Here is a 13,338-nt window from a genome sequence, read left to right as displayed (position 1 = left end):
GTTTGGAGGCAAAAAAAAAAAGAAAAGAGTGACTGGAAAGGGAAGCTGTGTTTTTTGTTTGAACCTTGACAATTCTCAAACTTTAGTTATTTTGTTAGTTTATAAGCTAAAGTTTTTGAAAAAGTAGTATAAAAAGGTAATTCTTGTAGCAGGAGGTGGGTGACTTCATTCCTAGTACAGAATGTACTTTTCAAATTAGAACTAAAAAAGGATCCTGGTGGCAAGAAATCTCAATTCATCTGCCATGTAACTGTCTGAAAAACATTTGTAATTGATTTGGTAATTATGATAGCACTTCACTAAATCAATGGCTAACATTTTAAGAATGTCTCAGTAACATGGAAACATGTTTAATGTATCATCTCTGTGCACAGCCTGCTTTTCCTGGACAAACTGCTACTATGCAATTCTTTGCCAGGCATGGAAAGTTTATTCTTCTTTATGACTCCACTCCATCATTCTGTATATTCGGGATTGGTGCTGAGTACTCTTAACAGGTGAATCCCTTTCTTGTGTTTCCACTGCAATCAGAGATCAGCTAACCAAATATGTAAGAAAGTTACAGTGTCTAATTTTACTACACTGGACATATTGTCATGGTGTTTGGTCATTTCCCTCATCAAATGCACTAGATACAAAATAAAATACCACTTTCAGCTTTATGCAGCACTTAAACCAGGGGCGGGCAAACTTTTTGGCCTGAGGGCCGCATTGGGTTTCGTAAATTGTATGGAGGGTGGTTAGGGGAGGGGGTCGTGGCCTGGCCCCCACCTCCAATCTGCGCCTCCCCCCGGGACTCCTGCCCCATCCAACCCCCCTCGGTCCCTAACGGCCCCCTGGGACCCCTGCCCCATCCACACACCCCTGCTCCCTGTCCCCTGACTACCCCCGGACTCCTGCCGCCCCATCCAACCCCTCCTCTCATTCCTGTTGCCCCCCCCAGGGACCCCTGCCCCATCCAACCACCCCTTCTCTCTGTCCTCTGACTGCCCCCAGAACCTCTGCCCCTGACTGCCCCTTGCTGCCCCATCCAATCCCCTCCTTCCTGACTGCCTCTGGGACCCCTGCCCCATTCAACCCCATTTCCACCCTGACCACCCCCACCCCCCGACCACCACCCCAAACTCCTCTGCCCTCTATCCAATCCCCCTGCTCCCTGTCCCCTTACCGCACTGCCTGGAGCACCAATGGCTGCCGCCACCACCACACAGCACAGAGCACCAGGTCAGGCTGGGCTCTGCAGCTGCGCTGCCCCAGGAGCTCACAGCCCCGCTGTCCAGAGCACTGCGCCAGCAGCAGAGTGAGCGAGCTGAGGCTGCGGGGGAGGGGGAACAGTAGGAGAAGGGCCAGGGGCGAGCCTCCTGGGCCGGGCAGGACGGTCCCGTGGGCTGGATGTGGCCGGTGTGCCGTAGTTTGCCCACCCGTGACTTAGACAAACACATACCTCTGCTCTTGCATGACTAGCTGCTTGTCAGGCCTTGTAGGAGGGACTGTGATGTGCCACCTTCCCAAATCATAAACTACTTTACTTAATTCCATTGGGCTTGAGATAACAAAGCCAAATTGTGTCTTACAGGCACTGACCCCTGTTGGGGATGGTGTTGAGTCACACCTGCAGCAGCCTGGGGAGAGACTGGGCCTCTGATGGCCATGGCTGTGGCCTCTCCTCTTCTCCACCCACATGAGGCAATGTGCGCCCCACAACGTGCCTGGAGGAAGGAGTCTCTGCATTCCTATTAGCACAGAGTGTGGTAAGCACAAAAGGGCAGCTCCTGAACCAGCAGTCTTGAAGTGCCCACACAAAGGCCACCTGCCAGCTGGCTCACATATTCCTAATATTGTATTAGTAATTATCACCAGAAAATCTTAACACTGCATCAAAGCTATAAAGCTGAATATGGGAAATTCTTTAGGAGGCAAGATCCTTGTCTGGTCCTGCTCATGGCAGAGAGATCTGCTCTAGGAATTACTTTGGGGAAGTTCTATGGCCTGCGTTATATAGGAGGTCAGACCAGATGATCACAATGGTTGTTTCTGGCCTTGGGATCTATGTATCAGCACTTGGATGGCTGAGGGGGTAGGTATACTATTACCATACACGTAAAAATCTTTTTGAAAAAAACCTCATGTTATCTGTTTAGGTTTGCTCTTGTGAAATACTATGAGAAGAGCTTAAAAAACCAAATTTCAAAAGACCCATGTACTTACCGAGCAAGATGATGATACAGAGCAGAATTGCAATGATGGCACCCGTGCCCAGTCCTGCACCAACAATCCGATCTACATCAGTACAGTCTCCGTTTATGTCACACTGGCAAACCTTCACCTTCAGAACAGATGTGCTGGACTTGGGAGGATTTCCAGAATCTGTGATTATTATAGGAACATCATAGATACCAGCCTCAAGGAACCTGATCCTTAACGAAAGTTGGGCATGATCACCTATATGAGAAAATATATTAGGTGTAAAAATAAAATTTACTGCTTATGTGGATGTTAAACAATGATGGGAAATTTACAGGTTTCTGAACTTTATATTAACCTTCTGTTACTGGATGTACCGGATGTACCCATATAGGGTGCCAGAGACTTCGTATTACTGTGAACGTTAGTTTCTAAATCTTACTTTTAAAATATCTTTCTCTCATTCTCAAGGGAGCTCACTTTAATGGCATTTGGTAACATTTCATTCACATTAATCTAAAAAATCCGAGCATCTAGGGAAATAACCATCGCCAGACAAAAAGAAACAAAACAAAATGCAGGCAGTAGTTCATTTAAAAAGATTAAAGTTTCCATTGTGTAAATTAATTTTACCACTAATACGAATGATGGTCCAATTCCTCTTAATACTAGGAGGAGTTTCTGGCAGTTCAAAGGCAAATGGTCCTGCATTCGGATCAATATCACGGTCTGTTGCTGTGATGTTAGTTGCATTAGGCTGTAGCGTTTCACAGGTTGTAGCCTCTTGAGGATGCACTTGGGGTGCATTATCATTAATGTCAAGCAAATATATCTGAAGAGTGCCAGTCCCACTCATAGGAGGAATTCCTTAAAGAAAAAAAAAATTGGTATCTTAATTTTGCTTCCTACTAGAAACCTATTTAAATATTTCACACAAGCATATTTCAGCTACCCATGTACATGTGTTCAGTTACAACGTAAACTGAAATTTGATTTGAAAGGATAATTAAAACATTGACAACAAAACATGCTTCTTCTACCCTTACGTTACTCAAAATATACCAAATTGTTTTATAATGTTTTTCATGTTTAATGTCTCAATGTCACCTATTAATAAACCTTACACGTGCTTTTGAAATAACTGTGAACACTTCAAGGTAGACTCTGACTGGGCCTGCCCAAGAACTGCTTGAGCCGAGCATTGATAGCAGTGTCAATGTTCTCTGAGGACAAAAGTGGAGCCAACTGAACAGCACTGGAATTGGTTTGTACTCTCTGCAGTCTCTGAAAGCACAAAGTAGGGGCTGCTTTGGCCTGCCATCAAAGCAAAATGCCTCCAGGAGCTCATGCTGGGGCAGTGCACTTCCACATATCTATATTTTAGGGCTCTGGCTTTATAAACAAAATCTGGTGCTTGGCCTCGAGGCTGCAAACCTGCACATGAGTAGTTTCACTGTCTTCATAGGGAATGTTCTTTGAAGGCACAAGTGTCTGCATGATTAGGGCCTTAGCTGGTGAATACAGGAGCAAAGGAATTGCCATACTGGACCAGAACAGTAGTTCATCCAGCCCAATAAGCTATCTCCAACAGTGGCCAACACCAGATGCTTCAGAGAAAGAGGCGAACAACCCTGCAGTAGCCAGATCGGAGATAATCCCACCCTCCAGAGACCTCTCCACCTAACCTCCAATAATTAGATTGACCTAAACCCCTAAGCATGATATTTTACATCCCTTCCAAAACTCATTTTTTTTAGTATTTACTTTTCTAACTCTGGATATTTTTATCTGTATAGTATCTAATACTTCTTTAAATCTTGTTAAATTCTGCCTACAATGACAACCCATGGTAACAAGTTCCACAATATAATTACCCATTGTGTGAAACTTGCCACTTTTCAATTTCATTAAATGCCCCTCTGTGCTTATGTTATGAAATAAGGAAAATATAAGTTTCTGCTCTACCTTCCATATACTATTTACTATTTTAAATACTTTTATGATGTCACCTCTTAATCATCTCTTCTAAATTTTCTCTTCATATGAGATGTTTTCCCACACTCTGAATATATACTCCTAAATCCACAAAATCCTTTTTGGAGATGAGGTGACTAGTAAGTAACACAGTATCCCAGATGAGGGTATATCACTGATTAATGGAATTGTAATACACCTCTACCCCGATACAACACTGTCCTCGGGAGCCAAAAACTCTTACCGCGTTATATCGAACTTGATTTGATCCACTGGAGTGCACAGCCCCGCACCTCCGGAGCGCTGCTTTACTGCATTATATCCGAATTTGTGTTACATTGGGGTAGAGGTGTATTTTCCATATTAGTTCCCATCCCATTTCTTGTGCATCCTACAATTTTGTTTGCTTCTCTAACTGCAGCTTAACATAGAGGAGAGATCTTCTCTGAGAAATCCACGAGGATGGCCTGGCCTTTCCCCCCAGGTGTTGCAGTTAGTTTAGAACTAGAAAGATATAGTGCACTTTTTCATTCCAACATGCATTACTTTGCATTTTAACACTGAATTTCATCTGCTATTACGTTGCCCATTCACCAAGCTTGATTAGAGCCTCCTGCAGCTCCTCACAGCCTTCGCTGGACTTCACTGTCCTAAATAATTTTGTGTCATCAGCAAAATTTGCAACCTCACGGGTTAACCCATTTTCCAGATATCTGATCAATATATTAACTCTAATTTTAGTACCTTCTGCCATGGTGAAAATTGACCATTTATTCTTACATTTTTGCTTTCCGTGCTAGTACGATACAATGTTATTCAAATATACAGAATTAAAACTTTCTGAATATATATAAATGCGAATACATACCATTGTCAGATGCAAGGAAAGTCGCATTATACATGTTATTTTCCACATACTGTGACTCTCTGTCCAAAACTGCAATTGTAGTTATCTGTCCACTAACTGGGTCAATTTTTAGCCAGTTTGCAGGATCTGAAAGCTTTGAGTACCTGCATATTTGACGATAAGAAATGTTATTTATCCTCCAATAAGGTTTTCAAAAATGAAAAATATATTTTAACTCATTTTCTGAAAACGCATATATCTGGTACTGTAACAATATTTTATGAGTTTCAATTTATTAGCTTGCATTCTAGAGTTTTTTTTGGATACACGTACTGTTTTAATAAAGAAAGTTTTTAAAAGCCTGGACATGTAAGTAAGCTGTTACCTAAGTCTATTTTAAATCAGTTATATACAACTGTCTGAAAAGTGAACATACACGTCATAAATTAGTAAAATGCACAATTTTCTTAAGTTGCATATGACTTATTCACTTCAAGAATGCAATTTCACATTCAACCATGATTAAAGTATTTTAATAGGAACTCCTACTTGAGTTATAGCATGAGAGCCATTATTGCGGCCTTCTCAATTCTGTTAACCGTGTGTGTGTACATGTGCAAAGAGAGGAAGGAGATAGTAGACATATTCTGATTTGACAGAAGTGACCCTCTTATTTTAAGCTCTTTCAGTCCCAGTTGATGACAATAAATCATTGGTTTTCTATGGATACCTCAGTGTATCCAACTAGTTTTACTGTACTCTCTGACTCTGATTTGAAGGAATAGGGTCATTCAAAACCACCCTTCCTTATAAGAAGTTGTCATTGTATCAATTATTAGTTTAAATAAATTAGAAACTATCTTAGCTCATGTGATATTTAAAATAAAAACAACAGTACTAGGCTACAAAGTTATAGACCTATATATGACTTTTATGGCCCCAAATGAGCAAATATCACCAATAATAACTAATTAACTAAGGCTAAAACGCAACAGTGGCATAGCTGCTTACTTCTCCTGTCACTCTAGTAAATCCACCTCCCAAGAGGCAATAGTTAGTTGATGGAAGGATTCTTGTGTTGACCTAGTTCTGTCTACAGGGAACGTAGGTCATCTTAACTACATCGCTTAGAGGTGTGGATTTTTCACACTCGGAACAACATAGTTGGATTGATATAATTTTCTAGACCAGCCCTAAATAATACAGAAACAGTAAAATTATATGAAGTCTCATTTTACAAGGAAAGCACAAATGAAAGATTTTTTTTGCCTGCATGAATTGGGGATGGGATAATGAATCCTGATCTGATGCAGGGCAGCCATAAAGTTGAGCCACAGCAATCACAGCCTACGACCCTGATCAGCAAGATACGTTAGCATGAGCATAAACTTAAACCCTACTCAATTCACTGGGACAGCCCATATGCTTAAAGTTCTGTATGTGTTTAGGTACCTTGATGACAATAAGGACAAGTGCAGAGTCCTGCACTTAGGACGGAAGAATCCCATGCACTGCTACAGACTAGGGACCGAATGGCTGGGCAGCAGTTCTGCAGAAAAGGACCTAGGGGTTACGGTGGACGAAAAGCTGAATATGAGTCAACAGTGTGCCCTTGTTGCCAAGAAGGCTAATGGCATTTTGGGTTGTATAAGTAGGGGCATTTCCAGCAGATCGAGGGATGTGATCATTCCCCTCTACTCAGCACTGGTGAGGCCTCATTTGGAGTACTGTGTCCAGTTTTGGGCCCCACACTACAAGAAGGATGTGGATAAATTGGAGAGAGTCCAGCAGAGGGCAACAAAAATGATTAGGGGGCTGGAGCACATGACTTATGAGGAGAGGCTGAGGGAACTGGGATTGTTTAGTCTGCAGAAGAGAAGAATGAGGGGGGATTTGATAGCTGCTTTCAACTACCTGAAAGGGGGTTCCAAAGAGGATGGATCTAGACTGTTCTCAGTGGTAGAAGATGACAGAACAAGGAGTAATGGTCTCAAGTTGCAGAGGGGGAGGTTTAGGCTGGATATTAGGAAAAACTTTTTCACTAGTAGGGTGGTGAAGAACTGGAATGGGTTACCTAGGGAGGTAGTGGAATCTCCTTCCTTAGAGGTTTTTAAGGTCAGGCTTGACAAAGCCCTGGCTGGGATGATTTAGTTGGGTTTGGTCCTGCTTTGAGCAGGGGGTTGGACTAGATGACCTCCTGAGGTCCCTTCCAACCCTGAGATTCTATGATTCTAGGAATTTGAGCCCTGTGAGCAGAAGAAGATGCCACAGTTTGCTGTACCTGCAGATCTGCACTAGATGCAGACTTATTTGCAGTCCACCCATAATTCCCTCTCTGGGGTGCTGTAGTAAACAGAGAAATCATACATGGGCTCTTCACTTCATGGCCATCCCCAAAGAGAAATACAGCATTCTGTATTCTGTTTCAAGCCTACAGAGCCTGTGCAGAGGGCTGGGGGATTAGGCCCAATTTTGAGATTAACAGCATGGGATAAGACAGGGATGTGTTTTACACCATACCTTAGAGCAGTTTGCTGCATGTAACGATCTGGGTCCTGAGCGGTGAAAGTAGTTAACATGTTACCAGCAAGAAGCCCTTCCTCCTGCCTTATAAGCTTAGGGTTTGGGACAAAATATGGACTCTCATTCACATCAATGACGGTAATGGATACAGTTGCTGTTGACTGAGGAGGATGCTGAATTCCCTTGGCCAAAGGCACTTGATTTTCCGCAGCTACAGTAAGTACAAACATCCTATTGGTCTCAAAGTCTATTGGCTGGCAAAAACAAAAGGGGGGAAATATTAGCAGTTGCTCATAGTAGTGACTGGCATGCAAACAAAAAATTACTTTAAAAGTTCTTCTGTTTTATAACGCTTATATTGAGCTAGATGAACACAGAGCCTAAACAAAAAAGAACCACTGCAAAACCAGTACATATAAAGTTTCTATATGTTTTTCTGGACTACGGAATTCTGCAGCACTTCAGGACAATTTCTGCAGCAGCTCTTCTAGTGCCAAGGGCAGCTAGGAACATCCATAGGCAAAGGGATTCAAGGGGCAATGACAGCTTATCTGACCCCTGCTTAGTGGGTTCAGCCACTCCTTGTCCCTCAAGGAGCATGTTCCTTTTTCACTGTGGCTGGTGAAGAATCTCCTGCCAACTTCTGCCCTCTCAAGAGTCCTTAAGCCAAATTAGTCCTAATCTAATCGGTGCTTACAACTTTTCTGGGGGGTTTCCCCAGAATGTCATTTATTTATCTAGATTTACTTTTTTGCCTCTCTACTGTCAGTTTAAAAAAATAATTTAATTTGAAGTATTTCAAGCATATTATGCCCTTGGGAATTTTATTTGATTCTCTATACTGGTTTGTTTTGAGTATTATTTTGTTTGCTCTTTCAGAGGTTTCAAGTTTCTAACTGTCAATAGATCTGAAATGGATTAATACGTTCCTAAATACAAGGAACATAGGCAGTCAAGTGTGTCTTGTCAGCAGAATCAAACACAACTGGTATCTCTCAAGAAATGACAATTATACAGCATAGGGACTTGTGGAAAAAAAACCAAGCATGCAATGTAGCCTAGATTGCTGTATAAAGCCGTAGATTCCCCCCCCCCCCGGAAAAGTACTGAAGGATAAATAAATAAATAAATAAATAAATAATGCCACCATATCCCAGATTGGAACACAGGCATTTCAAGCCTGAGTGCTGGATTTCATATCCTGTCACCCACTTGAGTGGATGGATCCAAAAATGAACCAGACAAACTAAGAGTCCGGACACTTATCAGACAGATGAGAGGAAAGGGGACTACTTCTTGACAGATTCAAATTGTAGTACTGCCTTTTTATCATAACTTAAAAAAACCAAGTCATTCCTTCAGTCCAGGACTTTTTTGGCTGGTGAATGAAGAAGAAGAACCTGCTCCATACAAGGCTTTTGAATGAGGTCTTAAAAATAGCATCGTCCTTTAGAAGCCTGTTGAAAAGTAGCTTCCTACCATTACTAACACCACTCTCCTTCCCCTCTGATATCATCCTGATTGGCTATTTTGTGTCAGCTGCCTAATGGAAACAAACTGGCATCATATTTGTGGGGAAAGGCATCCCTAGGCCTGGAAGACCAATGCTGACCAAAAGATAGAAAGCAGTTTGTTTACTATTAAAACAGACAGCCGTTAATGCTAGTTCTGATGCCACCGCTAGGCGCATGGCTTTTTCACAGGCTAATTTTTATTTCTGGCAAATAAAGATTTTCTAATCTGCCATTTAAACCTGATTTTCAGAATTGGTATTTTAGATTGTCCATGATAATGTAAGTAGGAGGACCATTCAAAAGGTGAACCAGTTACTTTCAGAACAAGCATGGTGCACATTAATTTTAATTTCAAATTTCACACTGGCCTCAGGATTAAACAGCAGGGAGATACTTATTCTCAGTGCTCTCCTACTTCTCTGTCTCTGCTTAATTCAATGAGTTGTGGATATCACTTACCTTCACAACAGTTACCAACCCATCATTACTATTTGGATCAGTCAGAATAGTAAATCGGCCTGTAGGATCTCCACCAGTCATTCGGTACATTGCGTTCCAGGCAGGAGTGTGTGGCTGATCCTTATCAGTTACAGTTAGATTAGCTACTATGATGTCCACTCTATTTTCAGGTACCTCGCCATAGAACTACAACAAAAAAAACATATATTTTTACATATTTTACATTCTGGTTGACAGAAGCTGGGAATGGGCGACAGCGGATGGATCACTTGGTGATTATCTGTTCTGTTCATTCCCTCTGGGGCACCTGGCATTGGCCACTGCTGGAAGACAGGATACTGGGCTAGATGGGCCTTTGGTCTGACCCAGTATGGCCGTTCTTATGTTCATATTATATATATCAGTGTATAACAGCACCATGAAATACTCATCAGGGCACAGAAACTGGTATTCATCTTAGTTCAATTGTATACTAAGAGGAAGAGCCTCAGCTGGTGTAAATTGTCTTCAATGGAGCTATGACAATTTATATCACCTGAGGATTGAAAACCTGTGAGGATTCCTGATGTCTTGCTTTAGTCAATTTAATTAAAATTCTGTTATCCATTTATTTGGGGAAAAAAAATCTGACAAATACTTTAATAAAGGAGAACACCACCTGGCAGTCTACTATTATCAAACAGGAATGAGAGCTAGCAAACTAAAACCTATCTGAAACCACCTAGAAAAGAGGGCGTTGATTCCTTAGCTAAATACTATATTTTGAATTAAGTATGGTATGTCCTAAGGGACAGATTCTCCTCTTGGTTAAATCCTTGCAACACAGCAGGTTATTAGATAAGTAACAAATATTTTCAATTCATATTATATATATATATATATATATATAATGTGAAAAATTCCTTAATAATGGCCATAAACATTCATACCCTTCATTTACTTCTGTCCTGTACTTACAGTCATAGCAGTGAACTCTGGAGGATTGTCATTGACATCTGTCACTGTGATGACAGCAGTTGCTGTGTTTGAAAGACCATATGTTGGGTTTCCTTCCATGTCCGTAGCTTGAATTATTAATGTATACTGCTGTACTTTCTAAAACACAAAATGACACCAACATAAGTTATAGACAAAAACAACATTCCAGTAAGACAGCAGGTGTTCCATAAATTGTGCTTTATTACGCAAAGAGCCTATCATACTGTTTATTCCAGTTAACATCAGTTGAAATGACTGAAGCAAAGTTTACATCACCAGAAGTATAGCAGTGGTTTGCATCTAAATATATTAAATTGCCTGCATTTTTCATACATCACTTGTGATTGGGGAGGCTTGCACGATATGTTCTTACTATGAATAATGAAAGAACTTTATACAACTTACTGTTATTACCACAGAAGTAGATTTTTGACTAAACTTTTTGTTTTGTTTTAAATGGAAAAAAAGTATAGTAGTTCAGCCTAAATAAGTAGTAAATCCTAAAGGGTTTTATGAGATCTGAGCCAGGGAATATTTTTGGCCAAATGACTACAACTGCCAAGGCTTTATTGTAGCGAAGCCTAAGTATTAGAATGTAGCTGCAACTTCTTGATATCACTATGGAAACTGGAGCTGTCAAGGCTAACAGAAACTAGTAAAGTAACTGGAACACCCCCTTCCCTCCGTCCCTGATTATTTCTATAAATGTTAAACATTCCAAACAAGATATTCCCTTCCTTCTCTCAATTTGCCAGTGCCAGTTGCTTTATGTGTTGTTAAAAACAGCACACAGTAGAGAGAATCTGTATTCTTAAATCATTGCTGGAAGTATGCCAGGTCTTTCTGAGGCTCAATGTTAGTTCTATGAAAAAGAATTGCCTGACAGATTAGATCTCAAAACCAACTAGACCTTACGACTGAATGTATAAGATTTTTTTAAAACAAATTACGAAGATTTTCTGTACATTTCTATTGCAAAATGTAAATAAAGTTTTTTTTTAACACTACATTTACCAATTCAACTTCAGCTTTAGCACTCCCTAGCTTGGTGGGATGGCACTATGGTATGAAATTCAGTTCTTCCTCCAGCAGAAAACTGGCAATGACATGAGCATTTGTTATTACTCTGAAATGTTACTTTCATGAATGGTTTATGGAGACAGCTAAAGAATTTTTTTTCTGTCAAAATAAGGATACTTAAAGAAAAGCACAGTTTTTTTTTATTTCCTACAAAACCACATCCTTTCCCCCACACATTCTGATTGCTTGTAAACTGGAGATGTACAACTGATTATTTCACAACATAAGTTACAAGACAGAAATCTTTGATTTAACCCTTCCCCCACAAGATAATTACTTTCAAGAAAACTACCAAGGGTCCATTCAATTAAAATTTCTCATTTGCTTTCAAACCTGGGATTGATATTATCATATACATAGTGGCTTAAGTTTTTAAAAGCATGTACACTTGTAAGAGTATGCACACTTGCGCCTGACTTTCACATGCAAAAGATCCAGGGTCCAATTCACGAAACCATTCCTATTTAGAGAAGCACGTAAGTGCATGTTTAAGTCCCTTAAGCATGTACTTCCATCCTTTTCTATACAGGGCCCTGGACAGTGAGAGCAAATCATTCTTTATAAAACAATACTGTTTATATATAAAACTGATTCTGCTTCTTCAAGAAAATACAGGTATAAAAATCCTCTTAAGGGTTTGTTCATGATACATAAACAAGACATGTAGTGATGAAAGAATCAAAGGAATACATTTGTTACATTTATGCTATGGAACAACTGTGCATTGCTTATTGTAAAACAATAAACATAACACAAAAATATTAGGCCAAATCCTGGGCCCAGATTCTTCTGTGGCAGAAAGACAGCAGGAGCTCTATGACCCGTCTTGGCTCTGAAGTCACAAGTTCTGAAGCGCTAGAGAATTGTGTTAGGATTACATGGCTACCCAAGTCCTCCTCTTTTCCAGAATCATCATCTTATTTGACGCACACCCCACATATCAAGCAAACATAGGGTCCCATCCCAATGAGCGTGCAATCTAAATATTCTTCTTAGTCTGACCCTCATGTATGAAAGATGAACTACTCGGGATGAGATTGTTGGGAGGCATTGGGCACGCACAAGGAAGGAATAGCCCAGCACGCTTCAGCCTCTGTAGGAACTTCACAGCAACACCCCTGAAAAAGAACTGTCAGATAGGGAGAGAAGACAGTCCCACTGGGTGAAATCTTTCCACTCTCACCCCAGGCAGGCAGTAAGAGAAAAGAGCACTCCATCTAGCTAACCTCAGACACAAGGTAAGAATCATTGGTTATTGTCTACACTACAGTGACTACAGCGGCACAGCTCCAAACAGTTCCTACACTGGTGTTTTTCCGATAATGTAGGTAACCACCTCATAGTTAACTTTCACCTGGGAAGTGAGTGTGGGTTCCCTCATTTCCCCTTTTACACACCAGGCCCAACACTCCATACCATGGGTCAGCTTGATATTCAGCTGGTTCATCAAGCTACCTAAAGCTAACATGCCCCTTACTACTCTGTAAACAGGCCTAAAGGATCTGGCCCATATAGTTTAAACTTTTGCAAAGAACAGGCATATGTCCAATGTTCTACGGGCCAAATTAAAGCTCTTACAAGGGGAACAAGATGTTGTACCCAAGACAAGGTAGACATGAAATGATAAAACATTATCCAGGTGCAGCCTAGCACCTTCAGGATGCTCACTGGCAGCTCCTGTAACAGTGCAGTATGCACTTCCCTACTCCGGGTTAGAGCAGCTGGCTAGTGAATGAGTACTTGGGCTCCTGAGACACATCCCTCTACCAGCACTATTAG

The 13,338-nt window shown here is 41.0% G+C and overlaps 1 protein-coding gene across 1 annotated transcript in view; it reads right to left on the bottom strand.

Moving 5' to 3' along the window:
- CDH2 (cadherin 2) overlaps positions 1 to 13,338 on the bottom strand; it is a 185,998-nt gene that overhangs the window by 27,719 nt on the left and 144,941 nt on the right. The window contains exons 8-13 of the mRNA XM_045006439.1: positions 10,459 to 10,596; positions 9,502 to 9,687; positions 7,526 to 7,782; positions 5,027 to 5,169; positions 2,818 to 3,051; positions 2,209 to 2,442 (exon numbers count right to left, since the gene is read on the bottom strand). Coding sequence (XP_044862374.1) covers positions 2,209 to 2,442; positions 2,818 to 3,051; positions 5,027 to 5,169; positions 7,526 to 7,782; positions 9,502 to 9,687; positions 10,459 to 10,596 — 1,192 coding nt within the window. The remainder of the gene's footprint in view (positions 1 to 2,208; positions 2,443 to 2,817; positions 3,052 to 5,026; positions 5,170 to 7,525; positions 7,783 to 9,501; positions 9,688 to 10,458; positions 10,597 to 13,338) is intronic.

Source organism: Mauremys mutica, chromosome 2 (genome assembly GCF_020497125.1).
Source record: "Mauremys mutica isolate MM-2020 ecotype Southern chromosome 2, ASM2049712v1, whole genome shotgun sequence".
In the NCBI taxonomy this organism is placed as follows: domain Eukaryota; kingdom Metazoa; phylum Chordata; order Testudines; family Geoemydidae; genus Mauremys; species Mauremys mutica.
The sequence above is the reverse complement of the archived record's forward strand: the minus strand, read 5'-3'. Positions and strand labels throughout refer to the sequence as shown.